The 20,988-nt window shown below is 36.9% G+C and overlaps 1 protein-coding gene across 2 annotated transcripts in view; it reads left to right on the top strand.

Annotated features, from left to right (window-relative positions):
- Positions 1-20,988, top strand: part of Naaladl2 (N-acetylated alpha-linked acidic dipeptidase like 2) — a 1,234,236-nt gene that overhangs the window by 1,142,121 nt on the left and 71,127 nt on the right. For both annotated transcript variants that reach the window (XM_029474777.1, XM_021158905.2), the window contains exon 12: positions 14,710-14,803. In XM_029474777.1, the coding sequence (XP_029330637.1) occupies positions 14,710-14,803 (94 nt within the window). The remainder of the gene's footprint in view (positions 1-14,709; positions 14,804-20,988) is intronic.

Below are 20,988 nucleotides of genomic sequence, written 5' to 3'. Positions count from 1 at the left end.
TCCTGATATCAAATGTGTGGCAGCCAGGTGTGTGTTTATATTCATGATGGGAAAGTCTCTGTTTTAACAATGTAAAGCAAAGCTTGACTTAAACTATGTGTTGAAGAAATATGCAAGCTACTTTGCTGCATTATTTTTGAATATTCCCATGATGATATTTAGTCCTTTGTATCTTTTGAAACAGATAAGTTCATATTTTATCTATTACAAACTCTGACTTATTTAATAATCAGCTGCCATCTTCAAATTTTTGAACACTTTGATATGTAGTGTTTCTTTGAAATTTACTATCTCTGCCTTCAACTATGTAGGATATTATAATGCCATATACTGATATATAGATGTGTATATGTTTATATATACATATATATATATATATATATACATCTATCTATATCTATATCTATCTATCTATCTATCTATCTAGATAGATAGATAGATAGATAGATAGATAGATAGATAGATAGATAGATAGATAGATAGATAGAGAGAGATGTTTCATTCCAAGAGAGGCTAGGAAGCAAAGACAGGCTGCTGGCAGATTTCATAGATTCCATGGCTGATGAGGGTTGATTCCACTCAAATACTGTGTGTTGTTTGGCTGAGAATGGGTTTACTGATAGATAACTTGCTTAGCATGCACAAGGTTCTGTGTTTATTCCTAGAATCATCTGTGTCTTAGTTACTGTTTCTATTGCTGTGAAGAAAAATCATGAGCATGGCATCTCTTAGAAGGAAACATGTAATTAATGCTGGCTTACAGTTCAGAAGTTTAGTCCATTATTGTCATGGTAGGAATCACTAATGCACAAAGGCATACAGAGAAATGCAGAGGTAGCAGAGAATTCTACACTCAAATTGGTATGCAGCAGAGAAGAGAGAATGGCATTCAGCCTTCTGAAATCTTCAAGCCCAATGCTCATGACACTCTTTCTCCCAAAGGACCACAACTACTCCAACAAGACTGTATCTCCTAATAGTGGCACTTCCCTAGGAATGCCATTTTCATTCAAATCAGCACAGCATACATGCAGGTGCATATGCACACATATACAGAAACACACACACACCACCCCACATTATTCAGTGTCTTACTGCATTTCCTCACATGGTTTGTTGGACTATTTTGTCCTTTTATAGGGACACTAATTTCAATTGTGAAGCCTCCATTTGCAATTTCTAATACATTACAAGACTTTATATCCTCATAGTATCTTATGAGTATAGTTTCAATTATTAATTTTAAGAGGTCACAATGTAGACTATACCATTCTCAGTTCCATAGTTTTTTTTAAGTTTTTAAAATTTATTGTATTTCAGAGCAAGTCTTCAATATGTAATTGGTGGTCAGATGACAATTTGTAAGAGTCTATTTTCTCTTAAATTAAGGACCAATGATATAAAACTTGTGTTATTAATCTTGTAGCAAGAGCTTTTTACCCATGAAGTCATCCTGATGGACCATCTCCTGTCCTTTTTATTTCTTAGAACCACACTAATAAACTATAGATGCACACATGCATAAGTATTGACCAATGATTAGTAGTTGAAAATGAACTACCATCATAAGCATGTATAATATTTGATCTGTACCCAGAAATTCCAAACTAAATTATGAGAAATTATAAAGATTATTATAGAAAAATATAAATATTGGAGACAAAAATGAAATAAGTTATAATGAGAGAAATAATAGACTTTAAAAAATCATGTATCTAAATAATACAAACTGTGAAAATAAAAACTCAATGAATGATTAAAAATATTTATGTGTCTATATATCATATATAAATATATATTATAAATATTTATTATAAATATATTATAAGGACATGTTATGAATACAGTCTATCTACTCTTTAAAATCAGCAAGAGTTTTTGACTGCTGAGCTATCTCTCTAGCTTCTTTCTCATAGTTCAATACTTTACATGAACAAACTATTATATATATGAATATATAATTATATAGCAATATATTATATAAAATATGATTTTATTATAAATTATATATACATATATACATACACACACATATATATACACATAGATTATTACTGAGATGAAACTGAACCTGAAGGTGTAATCCAGAAAAATATTAGTTATTTAAAAATTAAGCAGTTAATAAATGAGAATTATATTTTTTAGAATGTTTCATTCGAATTTTGCAAAAAGGATGATTATGGGTTTGTACCAGTATCTGAAGACATAATAACTATATGTATATGTGTGTTTGTGTGTGTATTTTTTGTGTGTTTGTGTGTGTGTGTGTATGTGAGAGAGAGAGAGAGAGAAAGAGAGAGAGAGAGAGTGTATATGTATGAGTATGTATGTCCACAGAGGATAGAAGAGAGCGAGGGTTGTCCTGGAATTGGAGTTAAAGAAAATTATGAACAACAAGATTTGGTTCCTAGGAATCAAAATCAGATCTGCTGTAAGAGCAACAAGTGCTCTTAAGTACTGAACTTTTTCTCCAGCCTTCTCAAATTTTACTTTTAACATAAAGTCATAAGTGATATATGTTGAAAGCCAAATCTACACCTAAACAATATGTGTGAAATTGTCTTAGAATAGCAGCAACTGTAAAATGTTAACTATGCTATATCTAAGACTTGATATTATGTGCTTATAAGTTGGTGTTGGGGAAGCAGAGGCTAGAAGATCTCTAGGGCTTGCTGGCCATCAGCCTAACAAAGCATAATTAGAGAGTTCCATGCCAGAGAAATAGCATGTCTCAAGAAGGTGGATAGCACCCAGGGGTTGTACTTTGGCACGTGCGTGCACACACACACACACACACAATGCACAATCACAATCACACATAGGGTCACACACAGAGACACACATACATGCTCACACAACTGAAATTACAATCTCAGTGTACAATATATGCATTTTTTTGTGATGAGTTTACCAATTTTTTTATTCATATTTTTATTATCTATACATAAACATGAACAAGAACACTTGTAATTGATTAATTTATATTCTCCTGGTAGCATTTTCTTATGTGTAGAAACAATGTATTAAGAGCTCTAAGCTTTTTAATTTCACTTCTGGTGTGTCTCTGAAAAGTTCTGTGATGATCAGAAAGTCATTTCAATTTGCAACCCCTATTTCCGTATGTGCAAATTGAGGTGATAAGATCAGATAGCAGCCTGGACTTTTTCACCATTTGCTCCTCTACAAATCTATGCAAAATATTTGATCTTCTGAAAATTACTTTTGTTACTCATAAATGTGTATTTGTGTTCTCTATTTCATAAAGATATATTGTCCAGTAATTAATTTTCATTTGAAATAAAAAGTTATTTGTCTAAAGAATGTCATAATACAGATCAAAGTTAAAGCCCAGAAACCCTTTAACATCCTTAAATAGGCAAGTTAGATCAATAGTGTACAACACTGAGAGGTGTCCCAAGCTTCTGAATAAGCTGAATAGAGGACCAGTAGCCTCCTTGATACCCTTAAAGAGGGACATAGTTAACAACTTATGATTCATAAATGCAAAACTTTAACACATTACTAAAAATACCTGCATTCATTGCTCTTTTCCACTACATTGAAGTTTAAGTGGGAGAAACTATGGTGTCTGTTACTGGACATAGTTTGTTCATTTTCAAATTACCCAAGTGACTTAATAAGCTTTTATTCCTCATGAAATTGTCTCAGGACTTGTATTCGTTATTCATGTACTTCCTCAAATATCAATATGGTAATTTATATTTTAAAGGTAAAGTTAGATAACATCAGATATATATTTTCAGGATAGATGATAGATAGATGATAGATAGATAGGTAGATAGATAGATAGATAGATAGATAGATAGATAGATAGAAATCTGTTTGCTCAGAAAATTTCTTTTAAAAAGGCAAAACTCTCGTTCTTTTAAAATACTTGCCTCCAAGATGGACAGCTGGAGTCTGAGTCCCTAGACCCATGTGGTAGAACTAACTCTCAGTATACCTGCCTTAGTGTGTGTTAAACATACAAATACAGACACACTTCTTCTCAAAACCTGTTCCTTCACCCACAGCCATCTGCAATTAGTGATGTTTATTTTATTTTATCGAGTGTGTGTCCCTGTAGACGAAAATTGGCTCTAAACTCTACTGAAGCCAAAATAACCTTGAAATTCTGATCTTCCTCCTTCTTCCTCCCAAATACTGAAACCATCACACTGTTGGCACATGTTGTTCTGGGAGTATGAGGCAGGGCCTTGTTATTGATACAGGAACACTATACCAGTTAGACTACAGCTCCAACCTGGATATTTACTGTAAAATGGTAGATGTGAGGATATTTACTCAGATAACCTTAGCCTATCCCCTGTGTTGGGAAGCCATGCTTAGGAATTTATATCTTTGAAAGCTATACAGGTTTTTTTTTTTTATTCTAACAGTCCAATCACTTTGTTTATGAATTCTAATATTCAATACAAGCCACAAACTCTTTATTGTAACTTACTGAGCCTTTCATAGTCTGAACTATATGACATGTTTGTACAAGGTTAAACGCAATTAGGCCTTCTTGATTCCAGTGAAATGCCTATCTACAGTCTGGTACCTCTAGAAGTTTGATCAGGGAACTTAGAACATGTTTTCACCAGCAGTGTTGACTAGTCCTGGGGATCAGGGTCAGTTAGGATAGTGGAAATGTCACAACTAAAAAGCTGTCAGGAATATAGTGAGTCTTGATAGAGTCCCATGATAGAGTCACTGGAGGAAGGTTGCAGACCTGATGAACAACAGAGAGAAAACCAGAAACGGTAGTGGTTGTACCAGAGAGTTGGCTCCTTGTGTTTCTACAGCAGGTGATCTAGCTAAACAGTCTGTCTTGGGCTGGGGACTGGGATCTAATATGTCTCAAAAGAAGTTTGTCATTTCTGGCAAATGGCCACAGGGATGGCTGGATTAGTGGTGGGTTATATCTGATTTTATTTTTAACACACGAGCATATATATCCTAGGCTAAAAATAAATGTCCTCTCTAAGACAGTGACCTTGAAATTCTGACCTTTGTACCCCTAGATACAGACAATACTGAAGACTATAACCTTGAGTCACTATGCTTTCTCCTTTCCTCCATCTCTCTCAAACAAACAAAAAAGAGATGTGCCAGGTTACAATTTATATATATATAATCCTATTACAATTTATATATGTATATAATCCTATACTCAGCCTCCCCTCTCTCCTCTTCTCCCAGTCCTACTCTCACATGCCCTCCCTTCTTTCCTTTCCTCCTTAGAGAAGGGGAGGTCTCCCATGGGTACCAACGTTCCATGACATATCAAGGCAAAACAGGATTAGGTGCATCCTTTCCCTCTGAGGTATGACAAGGCAGCCCAATTAGGGAAGAGGAATGCAAATGTAGGCAACATAGCCCCTACTCCAATTGGTAGGGGACCCAAGAGAAGACCAAGCTGTACAAATGCTACATATATGGATGGGGGCCTAGATACAACTCAAACATGCTCTTTGATTACTGGATCAGTCTCTGGGAGCTCCCATTTGACCAGCTTAGTTGACTCTGTAGGTATTCTTATAGTGTCTTTGACCCCTCAGGCTCTAAAGTTCTCTCCATAAGTTACAGAATGAAGCCTGTCAGAAGACAGTTATGCTAGTCTATGATCTATAAGTATAGCAGAATATCATTAATAGTGTCAGGGGTTGGATCTCTCTCATGGGATGGGTCTCAACTTGGGCCAGACATTTGTTGGTTATTCCCTGAATTTTTGTTCTATCTTTATCCCTGCAAATAGGCAGGACAAATTTTGGGTGAAAAGGTTTTTATTGTCTCCCTTGCTCCTTTGGAAGGCCCCTCTGGCTACAGGAGACCACTTTAGGCTCTATAACCCCCACTTCTAGGAGTCTCAACCAAGGTCACCTCCACAGAATCCTGGGAGCCTCTATCATCCCAGGTCCCTGGCTCACTCCAGAGATGCCTGCCTACCAATTTCTCTTCTCTTTCCCATTCCTCTCCTCCCCACATCTGATTCTCATTCCCAAATCCACTCCCTCTCCCACCCATTTCTCCCCATTCATCCACCTTCAGCACATATTTTATTTTTACTTCTGAATGAGATTTCTCCCTTGGGCTTCTTTGGGTCTATGGATCGTAGCATGGTTATCATGTACTTTATGGCTAATATCAACTTATAAGTAAGTACAACATGGTGTGTTTTCCTGGGTCTGGGATACATCACTTAGGAGTGATGTTCTAACTGGATGTTGCATGTAGAAGAATTCAAATATGTCCATATTTATCACCCTGAACAAAACTCAAGTCCAAGTGGATCACACCTCTCATCATAAAACCAGATATACTAAATCTAACAGAAAAGAAAGTGGGGAATATCAATAGCACTGAACTCATTGGTATGGGAGACAGCATCCTGAAAAGAGTACCAATGGCTCAGGTATTAATACGAATAATTGATAAATAGGAGCTCATGAAACTATATGGCAAAGGAAACTATCAATGGGATAAAATGGACACATCAGATAAGAGTCTTGACCAACCCTACATCCTACAGAGGACTAATATTCAAAACATATAACAAACTTAAGAAGTTAGACACCAACAAATCAAATAATTCAATAAAAAACATGGGTACAGAACTAAGCAGATTCCTCAACAGAGGAATCAGTAATGGCTGAGAACCACTTAAAGAAATATTCAATGTGTTTAGTCGTTAGGAAAATGCAAATCAAAAATGACTCTGAGATTCCACCTTACATGCATCAGAATGGTTAAGATAAAAAAAAAAAAACTCAGGTGATAATACATGCTGGTGAGGATATGGAGCAAATAGAACACTTCTCAATTGCTAATGAGAATAAGAATTTTTACAACCACTCTGGAAATTAATTTGGCAGAAAACTGGGAATTGTTCTACCTCAAGACCCAGATATACCACTCCTTGGTATAAACCCAAAAGATGATCCACAATACTATAAGGATACTTCCTCAGTTATGTTCATAGAAGCTTTATTTGTAATAGTCAGAAATTATAAACCCAGTTGTCAAGCCAAGAATGGATATTATAATAAATACTACTCAGCTATTTAAACAAACACATCATGAAATTTTCAGATAAATTGATGGATTTGGGAATCAGCAAAAGACTATATAGTATTGAACAAGGAGCCTTGCAGTCCAGTGATGGACAGGGAAATATAACTAATTTATCTAATGATCTGCTAAGATCACACAGACTACTGACAAAATGGAAGTTGGCCAGACAGTGTTCACCATCTGCTTCTTACTTGTGAGAGAGAAGATCCCCTTGAACCCTGATGAACTTTCTCACAGACAATAGACTTTTCAGGTATGCTCAGGTTGTCTACAATAAGAGTTGCAATAAAGAAGCAGATTTGTTAGAACTGTGGTAGGTGACTATCATTCCTTCCAGTTCTAGAAAGTAGTCATACACATAAACTCTATAAATGAGTCAGATCATCATCAAAGTCTCTCAATTATGTCATCCCTCATAAATAACCAGCCCTGTCCTGAAACTTGCTAGGAATATTGCTTCCAACAGAGAGAGAAGGTCTTAACAGGATCAAGATGCATAGACAATCAAGAATTAAATCCACACACTGTGGGGCAAGGGCTATTGTATTTTCAACATGTTATATTTCTAAATTCTAAGCTTTGTTGATGCTAGTAATATGGAACAATGGAATATTGACTTTCTGAAAGTAAAGCATAAGCATACTCACTTCCATTTTTTTCAAACAAAGCTTTTCTTTAGCATCTTGAATAGAATGGTCAAAGCTACGAGATATGGCTGAGTTGTCAAGTCACTGCTGTGTAGCTGAAACACACTCTCCTTCATTTGAGACACTGACAAGGAGAGTCCTTTTCCAACAACCTTCTACATATTAGCCTGTTTTCTTCTGTAAAGGACTCCCCCATCGATCAAGATTGGCTTTTTCCAAGGTTAAACCAGCATTTGCATGTCCTTCCTTTTACTAGAATATTTTCCATTCTCCAGCCTCTCTAAGTGTTAGCCTTTCTTTGCAGCCTAACAGAAGTTGAATCTTCAGCCAGAGTTCTGGTATGCATGTTCTTTATGGTAACCCATGTGTCCTCTCAAGTAACTAGAGTAACTGCTTCACATTTTTGCATCTAACTCAGAATGTGTGTGTGTGTGTGTGTGCCTATATACTCCTGTATATATGTGTATCTGTATACATGGTATGGCAGGGACAGGTGTAGAGTTCAAAGGGCAATCTTGGGTGTTCATTCTTACTCTCCACTGTGTATGAGACAAGGTCTCACTGTTATTGCCCACAGTGCTGTAAAACTCTTGCTAGTTAATACAGGAGCTTTCAGAAATTTCTCTCTGTCTACCTCCAGTTTTGCTAAAACAGCACTAAGATTATAGCTGTGAACTATTCTTGAGACTAATGACTTGAGTTCAGCTCCTCATGTTGTGTACCATGAGCTCCACTCACATCTCTCCAGCACTAGCCATAATATTTGAATACTAGGGTTGTTCAAATCGTGTCATCTCCATATGTTGCATACATACCTATAAGGTAGAGTGTTGGGATGAAATTATAGGATCCTATCACATGGGCTAATTGGTAAACAGCAATAAGACTTTCAAATTATGTGGACAATCAAGATATATTTAAAGGATATACCTTAGCTGGATTTAAAGAATATATCAGGGCTGGATCAGTCCTGTCTGTTTCTAAGTAACTCTTGAAAAAGAAAAGAGCTATCCAGAGAATGCCTGAGCAGTGCTGTGCACTCTGTGTCTGCAGCACCTTATTTACATGCCTATACTTTAGATTCAACTGAACAATAGCATCTGCTTTCCAGAAAGTTGCTAGAGGAAACTTGTCATGAATATAATAGCACATCAAAGGAAATGAAGCCTGGGTGTTTCTTTCACTATTTCTAAAATGTCAAGTCTTACTCGGCAGGAAGTAGTCTACAACAGTTATTGCATTTAAAGTCAGGGGGAAAAAAAGAACTTCATTCGCAATGTAATAGCAAACCTTTCAGGTCATATATATTTTGACCATTATTTAAATCTGAAATCTCTGCAGGAAAAAGCAATTAATTCAAATGAAGAATATTTTGTTGTTGTTGTTGTTGCTGCTCATATCGTCCTCCCCCTCTATTCCTTCTACTGTTTCTATGATGAAAATATGTCATTATTTAATTAAACTATAGAATGCTATTATGACATATTACTTCTAGAAGAACAGACTCAACCCAAACTACATTGAAGCAGTAGTGGCTTAGATTTCAATGGCTTCCACTGGACACATACAAAAGGACACAGTTACGTGAGCAGTGTATATGAGCAAAGTGGCATTGGTCAATTAACACAATGTGATAGTTAACACTGAATGTCAATGTGGCAGGGTATAGAGCCATCAAAGAGAGAAGCCTCTGGGGATGACAGTAAAAGAATTTCTAGATGATATTAGCCTGTAGGAATTCCTAAGGGCTTATCTCGTTAAGGAAAATTGAAGTGGGAAGACCAGTCTACTTGGGTGGCACCATTCACTGGGCTGGAATCCTACAGTGAATAAAAAAAAGAACAAGATCAGCACCAGCATTAAGATCTCTCTCTGCTTCTTACCTGTGCATCCAATATGCCAGCTGTCTTTTCAAGGTCCTGCAGCCATGACTTTCCCAATATTATGAACTGTACCCTCAATAAGGGAGACAAAGGATTGTCTCTGAACATAATTAAATTCATGATTGTCAAAATGTTTTTGCTAGGTATTCCAAACCAATACTGTCTTTATTTTTGACCAAAGAATTTTTATTATATGATTGAAAAGCATAGTTCTCTGTGTGTACAGATACTGGTGTTGTACTCTGCAAATGTAAGCAATAAGAGAAAGTTTCTCTTAAAAATAAATATCATGTATACATTCCTGCATCTTATACTTGACACACATTGAGTTATCATTGTGAGAAGCTGCTAAGTCCATCATCTTTTGTTTCAGACTTGAAGAGTTGATGGAGTTCTTGATGTAATAAGAATAAAATGACAATACCTCAACCTCTCCTGTTTGCAACCCCACAGTTCTGGTGACCTGGGGAGAAATAGGGATATATAGCTAATTTTTTTACCAAACCATGACTTTTTCTTCACAGTTTCAGGGCATGTATGCTGAATAAGCTTAAGATACTTTTTAAAAAGTAGCCAACATAATCTAATTAAGAAAGTTTTTTTTTTGTGTGTGTGTGTGTGTGTGTGTGTGTGTGTGTTTGTGAGATATAAGGGCACTTGCTTTTTAGCAAGTTTACTCCTGGTTCTTTCCTTCTTGATGCGGAGTCTAAGTTAGTGTCTTCCTCCCAGAATGTCTTTTCTCAAGAAAACCTGTCCTGATTCTTCTAATGAAGAAGGACTCCAGTATAGCTTTTCATGGTGCCTTGTGAAACTTTTATCCTAAAATTTATAGCTAATATTTATCTCCTTTTATGAGCACTATTCTAATAACTCCAATAACAAAGTTTTTCACATGTAGCTGGTGCAGAGTAAATGCTGCCTTAATAGTACAAATGTCCTCTAGCAGCATGGATGAGGACAAGTGGCTTGTCACTGATGTCCATTGGGATGGTGACAATTTTTAGTTATTAAATGCACTTCCCTGAGTCATTTTCAACAATCCTAAAGTTAGAGCCCTAATTGGTAGTCCTCTAAATAGACACTAGCCCACGGGCATTGACTGCACTTCTGCTTATTGTTCTTACTCTTCTGGACTGTCTGATTATCAATATTATACATTAAATGGATCTGAAGTTAAAATAATTATTTTATTTTTCATCATCAGTGGGGATTGTTTTACTTCATACATGAAAATTAGTACTGACAAGTAAGAGAATTATATATCTATAAGGTGATTTGCTCAGGTCTTTATTTTAAACATTTGTCATAGATGTAGCAAGGTATTGGTCATTCCTTAGAATATATCTTTTGGTTCAATAGATATGTATCAGTAGACACTTGTATTCTTGATTTGTTAATATTGAAAAATGAGTGATAGATAATGTACTAATTGGTGTTATAATTGGAATCTTAGTTCTATATTCGAAATGCTTCCTGTCAGATCTCAAAATAACCATGTACTAGCTAAGTGGTTTTGAAATATTTAATTAATTGAGCAGTGGCTCAGTTTTCTCATCTGCAAATTAAAATAATACTTTTGTATAGTTTAAATGAATTGATTCATGTAAAGAATTTAGTAGATTGCCTGACACAAAGGAAAAGCTCTAAAATATTAGTTGTTAATATTATTGCTAAATCATGTTGAAGTTATTTATTAGTGAAATATAATGAAGATATTTAATCTTTTACTGGCTGACAAAATAATTGTTGACAGTAAAAATAGAAAAGTATGTATCTTGATGTTTCTCATTCCAATGCAACAGAAAATATTACCACACTGGGCTCTTCTCTTCAAATGGTGTGATTAGCAAAGTCAAATCCAATTCTAACATTTTTTAATGTTATCTAGAAAGAAATATATTAACTAGATTATTTACAAGCTGATAGCCTGAAAATATATTTAGTCCACTATACTTTACTAAGAGGAGATAGCAATTGCTGACAGAGACAGGGGCCAACATAGGAGAAACAGTGAACTTACCTGTAATCTTGAAATGAGGAAAGTATTTGATTTTCACAATACATTCCAAAAATTGTGGTGTGCCAATTGCAGCAACTCTGCAAGAGACAGATATGCCAATGGCAACCTTGTATCCTAGAATCCTTACTCAGCTTCTGAGAACTGTAAACATTGTGGTAGAGATGGAACTGAGGGAACAAGGAGAAAGGATTTGCTTTCCTCCACAGATATCTGCCATTCTGATGGCTTCAAGCCAGCATCCTAGCTCATCCTGAGTACTATTATTTTGGTTACATATATACTTTTCCTGTAGATGGTCAATTGCTAGATAACAGCTCCTTTGGAGTTCCTAGTATTGGCCATATACCTATTAAAGTAAGATATTCAATGTATTCCCTAAACTAAAAACACTTTTAAAATTAGTGTCCTCCTAAGAGATTCTGCTAGGATTCTTCAGTGATTTCAAAATTCTTTGCTCACAAATCACTTCACAGAAGACTATCTGTCAATCTGAACTATTCTGGTATTTTAGAAACTTTAGCCCCTGAGTAGAGGACCCAGGAATACGAAAGCTTCACCACCATCTTTTCAGTTATGTTTCCATCTTGAGTGTGTCACTCTCAGCACCAACCTAATCCTAATTCCTTGCCAGTAGCACCTTCACATCAATGTATGAATTGTAGCTTTATTTTCACATATTCTTACATGGGCTATATATCAGACAATACCCCATGGAGCTCTAGGCCTCACCACTGTCTTACAGTGGAGGATCCAGCAAGTATCAATCAATATTATAAGAAGTTGATGTACTTAAGTCAGAAAGTATATGAATCCATTACAAATAGGAGTAAGGACAGAGAGATTTAGAGTCTACATGTAGTTCTTTACAAAGAATCAATTAAAAATTCTTTGCAGGACTTTTTCGTGAACCTCAAGATACAACCACAAAATGGCATCAAGTCCACATGTGGCTCTGTGCAATGATGTGAAAAGGTTAGCTAAACTTTCTGAGACTTGGTTTCATTATCTATGGTACAAACATAATGACCCCTGCTCTATTGAGCTGTACTGAGAATTAAATGCGGTGAGAACTTCTGAACAGAATCTGACTCCAGAAATTTCTTGATAAATGTTGACCCTTGATATTTTAGCTCTTACCATTATCTTTAACAGCACCTTCTCAGCACAGGTCATTTCAGTCATAGGAACTGCTATTAATTCCCTCACTGCCAGCTTCAACAGATGCCCTTGTAGTGTGATAGGTAGAATAGAAACAGGAGCCTCACATGAGCATCAGGGAAATTTGTGCTATGCTGTTTGTAGATGCCCAGGACTGTAAGAAGTTCTTATAGCACAACTCACCTCCCCTTACATGGCCCTGGACACAGAAGTCTCTTGCCTATGAACCTGCAAATGTAGCTGGTTTCACATCTTTCATGGCCCAGGTGTTTTCAAACTGCCACTCCTTGTTGCCAGGTTTTTTGCTCAAAGAAGTAGCAGGGTGGCTGGCATGTATTCCTGTTGTTGGTGCTGCCAAATGATCTCTTTTAAAAACAGAACAAAACAATGTTCTCTGGCAGCACAGAGTCACCCTTCTCCTACCTCCTCTTCTTTTCCTTTGAATCCTTTGTAAAATGTGGCTTGCAGATACCCAAAGTATCAACAAAACATGTCTGTTCTCCAGTTTCTATTATCCAGTGAAAATTGGAAAAAGGAACCTTCATACTTCCTAACATCCGTTAAATTTTTCTTTTACAAATAATTTATTTCCAAATATTGGTGTTCACTGCATGATTTGAACAGGGTGGGTGGAATAGAACGGTGACTCCTACCTATCAATCTGCTGCAGGCAGTTTTCTGTTCCTAAAGCATAGTGTGATCATGCAGGGAGCTCCCCACAGGATGTGAGACCAACATGCTGGAGACAAACTCCACAAAGGTATCTTGGTCACTGGGGAAGAAAATCCACTGCTACATTTGGGAGTGAAATACCTCTGAGAAATAACAGAATCTTGCCGGTTTATTTCTCAGAAACATGTTTTTCAAGCTTGGACAGACCAGATTGAATTGCATTCTTAACATGACATGAATTGTGTGAATAATAAGGAAATAGAGTTTTTAAATTATACAGGATATAATGTTTCTTGAATATGTAGATATGATTATCTAAAATCCTGTTTACTGATATTTTGTAACTTAGTTTCTATACTGACTCAGGTTAATGGTCTGATTTCTGAGTGTAGGCTTTGTACAATATCATTTATGATACCAACACAATCATTTCCAGTTTTGCTTGGATAAGGGACTCATAAGGGACAGACAGACATGTGAACAGCCTTGGAAAACATAGAGGAGGCTAAACGAGACGTAGCAACAGGGTTTACTGATGGCCTGAAGGTCCTATGATAGTTCTGTGAATACAAACTACTATTGTAGAGTATGAAAAGAATGTTCTAAATCAGATGTAGCATGTTTCACTTTTCAAACACAGTTTTATAGTGGAGTGAGAAGTCTGTATGTGTGTAAGAAAATTCCAATATGACCTTGGGATGCCATTTAAAGTTTTGTTTATTGTTTTTAAATTTTAAAATAAGATATGTTCTGCAAAATATGTATGTGTAAATAGCTTTGGTTTCGATGAATTTCAGAAACATGATAAGTGATAAAGTTAAACATTAAAAGAGGCATACCTAAGGGACCAAAATGTATTAGAATGGATTACATATTAAATGTAATGCACTAATGGTTAACAGTGTTTGGAGTTTCCTACATTTAGTAAACAAAGGCTTTCGTTTCTTTGTTTGTTTACTTGTTATTTTTATAATATTTGATAATATTTAATATTACGGAGGGTTTTAAACTAACTTGCTGACATTAACTCAAAAGAGAATGCGCCATTGTGTCCTCTTGCTATCCTTTGACATCATAAAGGTATCTAGCATTTGTTTTCTTTACAGAAATGTAAACTCAAAAATAATTTGAAAGGAAAAAGATTTTGAATTATTTTCTTTTACTATTACTCTGAGTATGTAACAGTATGTGAAATACTTAAATGAACATGTTAATAACTAAACACTAAAAATTATCTTTATTTTCATTTCAGCTCTCAGGAGAAGTAATTTTACAAATTGCCAGTGAACCAGTACTGCCCTTCAATGCCCTCGATATAGCATTAGGAGTTCAAAACAGCCTTAAAGGTATTTTTTTCTTTAATTTTTTTTCATTTTAATAATCAGAAAAAGTTTTCAAATACGTTCAACAAGGACTTGATAAAGCAGCTAGTATCTTAAACGTTGTAGCCATGATTACTCTCCACCTCTAAGAGGAAATATGAGAACAACTGAGAAATATTTTTGCTACCCTGTAGGCAGAAGTGGGACAGACCTGTGAGGGAGAAAGCAGTGTGCCAGAGATGGAAGCATCTGAATGCTATCATTGATGAAAGAGACTTGGATCTCATTTTAAAGCTCCCATTACTGCCTACAGATTCATTGTGAGCTAGCAGTTCAGGAATCCAAGCTTCCTCCAGCACTGCACATACCACACTCATTCAATACAAGATGGACTCCTAAGTTTCTCTTCTGGGAGTGGATTCTATGGGGTGTGGTCCATACTCCTGCTGCCTGATGTCAAAGGCAGCAGTGAGGCAACAAGAGCATGGATCTCATAGTTTCTGTCTCAGTTATACATAAACATAAGTGCAGACCCTCACCTTTCAATTAGGCTCTTGGATGTCTTAGTTAACTAAATATAAACTGGGATATGATGACTAAAGTCTTCATTGTCCTCCTGAGTGACATGTCCTGCTATTGAATTGTGAGTGAGATGGTGATAGAAAACCACTTAACTGAAAAGAAATCTAGGAGATAGCTATATCAGGCTCCTGTCAGCAAGCACTTGTTGGCATCCACAATAGTGTCTTCATTTGGTAACTGTATATGGGATGGATCTCCAGGTGGGACAGTCCCTGGATAACCGTTCCTTCAGTTTGTGCTCCATACTTTCTCTCTGTATCTCCTCCCATGGGTATTTTGATGCTCCTTCTAAGAAGAACCAAAGTGTCTGTCTTAGTCAGGGTTTCTATTCCTGCACAAACATCATGACCAAGAANCAAGTTGGGGAGGAAAGGGTTTATTCGGCTTATACTTCCATACTACTGTTCATCACCAAAGGAAGTCAGGACTGGAACTCAAGCAGGTCAGAAAGCAGGAGCTGATGCAGAGGCCATGGAGGGATGTTCTTTACTNGCTTGCCTCNCCTGGCTTGCTCAGCCTNCTCTCTTATAGAACCCAAGACTACCAGCCCAGAGATGGTCCCACCCACAAGGGGCCTTTCCCCCTTGATCACTAATTGAGAAAATGCCTTACAGTTGGAGCTCATGGAGGCATTTCCTCAAATGAAGCTCTTTTCTCTGTGATAACTCCAGCTGTGTCAAGTTGACACAAAATTAACCAGTACAGTGTCCATACTGGTTTTCCTTCTTGAGCTTCATGTGGTTTGTGAATTGTATCGTGGGTATTCCAAAATTCTAGGCTAATATTCACTTATCAGTGAGTGCATAACATGTGTGTTCTTTTGTGATTGGGTTACCTCACTCAGGATGATATTTTCTAGCTTCATCCATTTGCCTAAAAATTCCATGAATTCATTGGTTTTAATAGCTGAGTAATACTCCAATGTTTAGGCTTATATAGCTGTCTCCTGAGAGGCTCTGCCAGTGCCTGATAAATACAGAAGTGGATGCTTACAGCCATCCATTGGACTGAGCATAAGGTCTCCAAAGGAGGAGCTAGAGAAAGGAAGGACACAAGGTGCTAAAGGAGTTTGCACCCCCATAGGAGGAACAACAATATGAACCAACTAGTACATCCTAGAGCTCCTAGGGATTAAACCACCAACCAAAGAGTACACATTGAGGGACCCATGGCTCCAGCCCCATGTGTTGCAGAGGGTGGCCTTAAGGGACATCAATGAGAGGAGAAACCCTTGGTTCTGTGAAGGCTCTATGCCGCAGTGTAGGGGAATGCCAGGACAGGGAAGCAGGTTTGGGTGGGTTAATGAGCAGGGGGAGTGAGTGGGTTAGTGGATTAGGGATAGGGTTTTTTTTTTTTTTTGAGGAGATATGAGAAAAGGGGATAACATTTGAAATGTAAATAGAGAAAATATCTATTAAAAAAGTAAAAAAAAAAGAAATACAGTAGTTTTGCTATACTGCTTAAAGTATTTTCTGACAACAGAGTGGCCTTCTGAGTCAAAGATTTCCAATAGTTTGAAATTAAATATATACTTTCTAATTTGGAATCATTATTCCTCAGAGAGTTATCTAAGTGTGTTTATTCATTATTTGTTTATTATTTTACTGGACAGAAACAATGGTATTTTCTGTTTTTCTTTTCATTAATTAATTTATTTATTCACATTACATCCCAATCACCATTCCACAGCTTCCACCTCTCCTCCCAGTAACAACATTAGAAATTTTCCATTATCCCCTTTCCTTCTCCTGAGAGAAGCAGAATCCCACCTTTGGATACCACCAGGGCCCTGAGACATCCATTCCTGACAGGGATAAATAATCCATTCCTACTAAGGCCTAACAAGGCAGTCCAGCTAGGAGAAGAAGATCCAATGATAGAAAACAGAGTCAGAGATTAGTCCCACTCTAATTGTTAGGGGACCCATGAGAAGACCAAGCTGCACATTTGCTCCAAATTCTTAAGACACCTGCATGCTCTTTGGTTGATGGTTTAGTTTCTGTGAGCCTCAATGGGCCCAGGTTAGTTATCTCTGTAGATCTTCTCTTGGTGACCTTGACCCATCCAGCTTGCTCGAAGCTCTGTCTGACTATTTGGCTCTGGGTTTCTGCATTTGTTTCCATCTACTGCTGGATAAAGCCTCTCAGGAGGCAGGTATGCTAGGTTCCTTACATATGAAGAGCTTTTCTGTTGTTGTTGATTTTGAACCTACTGTTGTTTATCTATGTAGTTCTCTCCTTCCTTCCTTCCTTCCTTCCTTCCTTCCTTCCTTCCTTCCTTCCTTCCTTCCAATAGGATATCATTACACCAAGGTTGCTATGGCTACATGTGCCTCCCTCTTTACCCTTCATATTTGCTATTTCTAGAATATTTGAAACTGAGAAACTGGATAGTGAAACATATGGCATTTAAAAAAAAATAAGCTTAGATAGGGAGCAGAAAATCCATAGTTGTGTGAACAATAACCTTTCTCTAAGAATTCTTTTAAGAGTCTGTTTCATTCAGTCTGAGGCTGTTTTGCTTTCCCTAATAGTGTCCAAGCTTTATCCTCTATAATATTCTGTTGTTATGGCAGATAGTACTTTAAACTTCCAGAGAACAAAAGATGAGGCTTTTTATATTGTACAAATCCTTGACCATCTGTAAAGTAAGTATCATGCAGAAAAAGGAATCTCAAGTAGTGTACTCGAAAATACCAACATTGTATTCTAGAATTATAAATAAGTTTCTGAGTTAAATTTTCTATGATCAATGTTTCTGCAAGAAAGAAAAGTATAATTACATTTTAAGAGGATAAAAAATTAAGCAAATAAAAAACAGAAGTGTTAACAAAATAATTTTAAATATTGTTTGGTTATGTTTTTAGACAATTGAGTTCATTTTAAAACATTCAAGTAGGCACTGTAGCTTATTATTATAACAGCTATTAACATTTTCATAATGTAGGGTAATTTAGGAGTTCAAAAAGACCTATTATTCATAGTTAGAGTTGCATTATTAATCTGATTTTGGTGGGCAGTCAAAGATCCTTTCAACATATGTCTTATCTTTCTCCCAAGAAAAGTAATATGTTACAAATTGTTTATCACGAAACCCCTTGGACTTCACAGGGACTCCTAAAATCGGTTGTTAACTAAGTTAAAATGACACTGAATGTATATTTCAGGTTTATCTCAAAATAATAGATTGTGAGGCAGGGGGAGGAAATAGCACTTTTGTTACACTAGTGCTCAAACCTCAGGAATACTGAGGCCCAGATAGTCACTACTGTGTGCAAAAATTTGGATATCATTGTGATCTCAAAGAAAAGCAGAATTAGAACAAGATGTATGCAAAACATTGTTGAGAGGTTAAAAGAGTGTGTGCAGTTAGGAACCAACAAAGTAAATACAGTCATAGAGAGAGTCAGGAAGATTGGCTTTTATTTTATTTTATTTATTTTATTTTATTTCATTATGACAATAGTCTTGTGCATAGGCAAATTTCATTCACACACAAAGACAGGAGAATTAATTACTGGTCTACTGCTTTTGAGCAGATGATAACTGCAGTTTGAAGAATCTGCTGTGGGTAAGATATGTGTTGATCTATTTGGGATACAGCAACAAAAGCTGTACACTACACAAACAACATTGATTTATTGTTCACAGTGCCTAGGACTGAGAATCTCAAGATTCTGGCCTAGTATATTCAGTCCCTGCATCCTGCAGCCCAGACGCTGACATTCTCTCTAATCTCACAAGACAGAAAGTAGATAATAGGGGTATCTGAGCCACTTTTATAAAGGTGTTATCTCATACTTAAGGATTCTGAACTGATAACTTAGTCATTTCCAAAGGAACAGACATACTAATGTAATTTCTCTAAGTTCTAGGATCACAGCATATAAACATCAAGAGTGTACAAGCATCAAGATCAAAGTTGAAGTAGAGAATTTCATCCCTAAAGAATGAAAAAAAATGTAGAACATGGTAGATGATAAATGAATTCATGTAAACTCTTCTTATGTCTCTTAATTTATAAAGAAAATGAAGTTGTATAGGAACAATGAGATAGCTATGAAAATGTGGCAAATTCTTAGACACTATGGAGATTTCAGAAAAAATGTGTAATTTAATCAATAAATGTTGTATATTTTATAATTCAGCATTATTGTACGGTTTTATTCCTAAAGATGGAGGTGTAATATGGATGAGGACAATTATTTTCTGTTGCCCTAGCATATGTTGATGCTCTTAAAGCAAAGGTGAGGCAAACAGAATTATTTCATAATGTACACAAGAGCCTTCTATCATGGATACTCAGGAAGTGGAGAACAATACTAATTTTATCTAAGTTTTGAAGACTAATAGACAGACATACAGAAGCTTGAATGATGGTTAGAAGGAAGCGACTTAATGCCAACAGTCTTGTTGTCTTACCAAATCTTGATGTCTCAGTTTATTCTCTAAGATTCTATACACTTATAAGCAGATATAAGGAGTTTCCTTGCTCAGAACATAGGGCAGAGAACACTGTAAATGTCTTATCACTGCCCTGAGAGGTACATCAAACAACTCCATGGTCCTTTTCAGGATGAAAAATCAAGAGAATCATAGAGACTATTCTATTCTTTCATTTCAGCAACTGAGAACTGTGTTACCAGAGATTGTGATAAATATTAATTCAGAAAGTACTATTTGTTTAAAACTGGGTATTTCTTTAGAAACTTGTCCTATCATGCTCCTAGGCTGAGTCATCAACAGGACAAGAGAGGCAAGAGTTCAGTCTTGAGCTGGTAGAGACACAGTGGAGTTAGTTCAGTGCCAAGTTTAAGTTAGAGCAAGAAGACAAATAAATCTCTCTGAAGGACAGTGAGATGGCTAAATAGAAACAAATAATGATGGTCTAGGCTTCATCCCTGTGCCTCACTCAGATCTTGTGTCAGTGCATTATTACAAAAATATTTCTTCACTATAAAGGGACAGAACTTTTGCCAGATACTACACCCAGAGCTGATAAAGTATTTTGAGGTCAATTTGGACTTGAGACTGCTGTCCTACTGTGTGCTCAAGCCCTTTCACCTCACTTTAAGAGAAAAATATGATTTTTTGGGGGGAGACCTCTGCCTCAGGAGCAGGGAGCACCATCTTGGTTCCAGGACTCCACCGAACTTAGGAACATAGTCTACACAGGTGAGAGTTCGCACCACAGAGGCAGACAGCTTCTGGGACAGGCAGGAGCCACAGAGCCACTGAGACAGCACCCTTTTGGGGCCGCAGACATCCGGCACCCTCCCAGCCAGAGGACAGTGGTCGGCCCTGCACAGGAGGCCTCTGCCTCAGGAGCAGGGAGCGCCATCTTGGTTCCAGGACTCCGCCGAACTTAGGAACTTAGTCTGCGCAGGTGAGAGTGTGCACCACAGAGGCAGAGAGCTTCTGGGACAGGCGGGAGTAACTGAGCCACTGAGGCAGCACCCTTTTTGGGCCCCAGACATCCGGCACCCTCCCAGCTGGAGGACAGTGGTCGGCCCTGCACGGGAGCCCTCTGACTTAGGAGCAAGGAGCACCATCTTGGTTCCGGGACTCCACCAAACTTAGGAACTTAGTCTGCACAGGTGAGAGTGTGCACCACAGAAGCTGACAGCT

This window comes from Mus caroli, chromosome 3, assembly GCF_900094665.2.
Source record: "Mus caroli chromosome 3, CAROLI_EIJ_v1.1, whole genome shotgun sequence".
Taxonomy (NCBI): domain Eukaryota; kingdom Metazoa; phylum Chordata; class Mammalia; order Rodentia; family Muridae; genus Mus; species Mus caroli.
The sequence above is the reverse complement of the archived record's forward strand: the minus strand, read 5'-3'. Positions and strand labels throughout refer to the sequence as shown.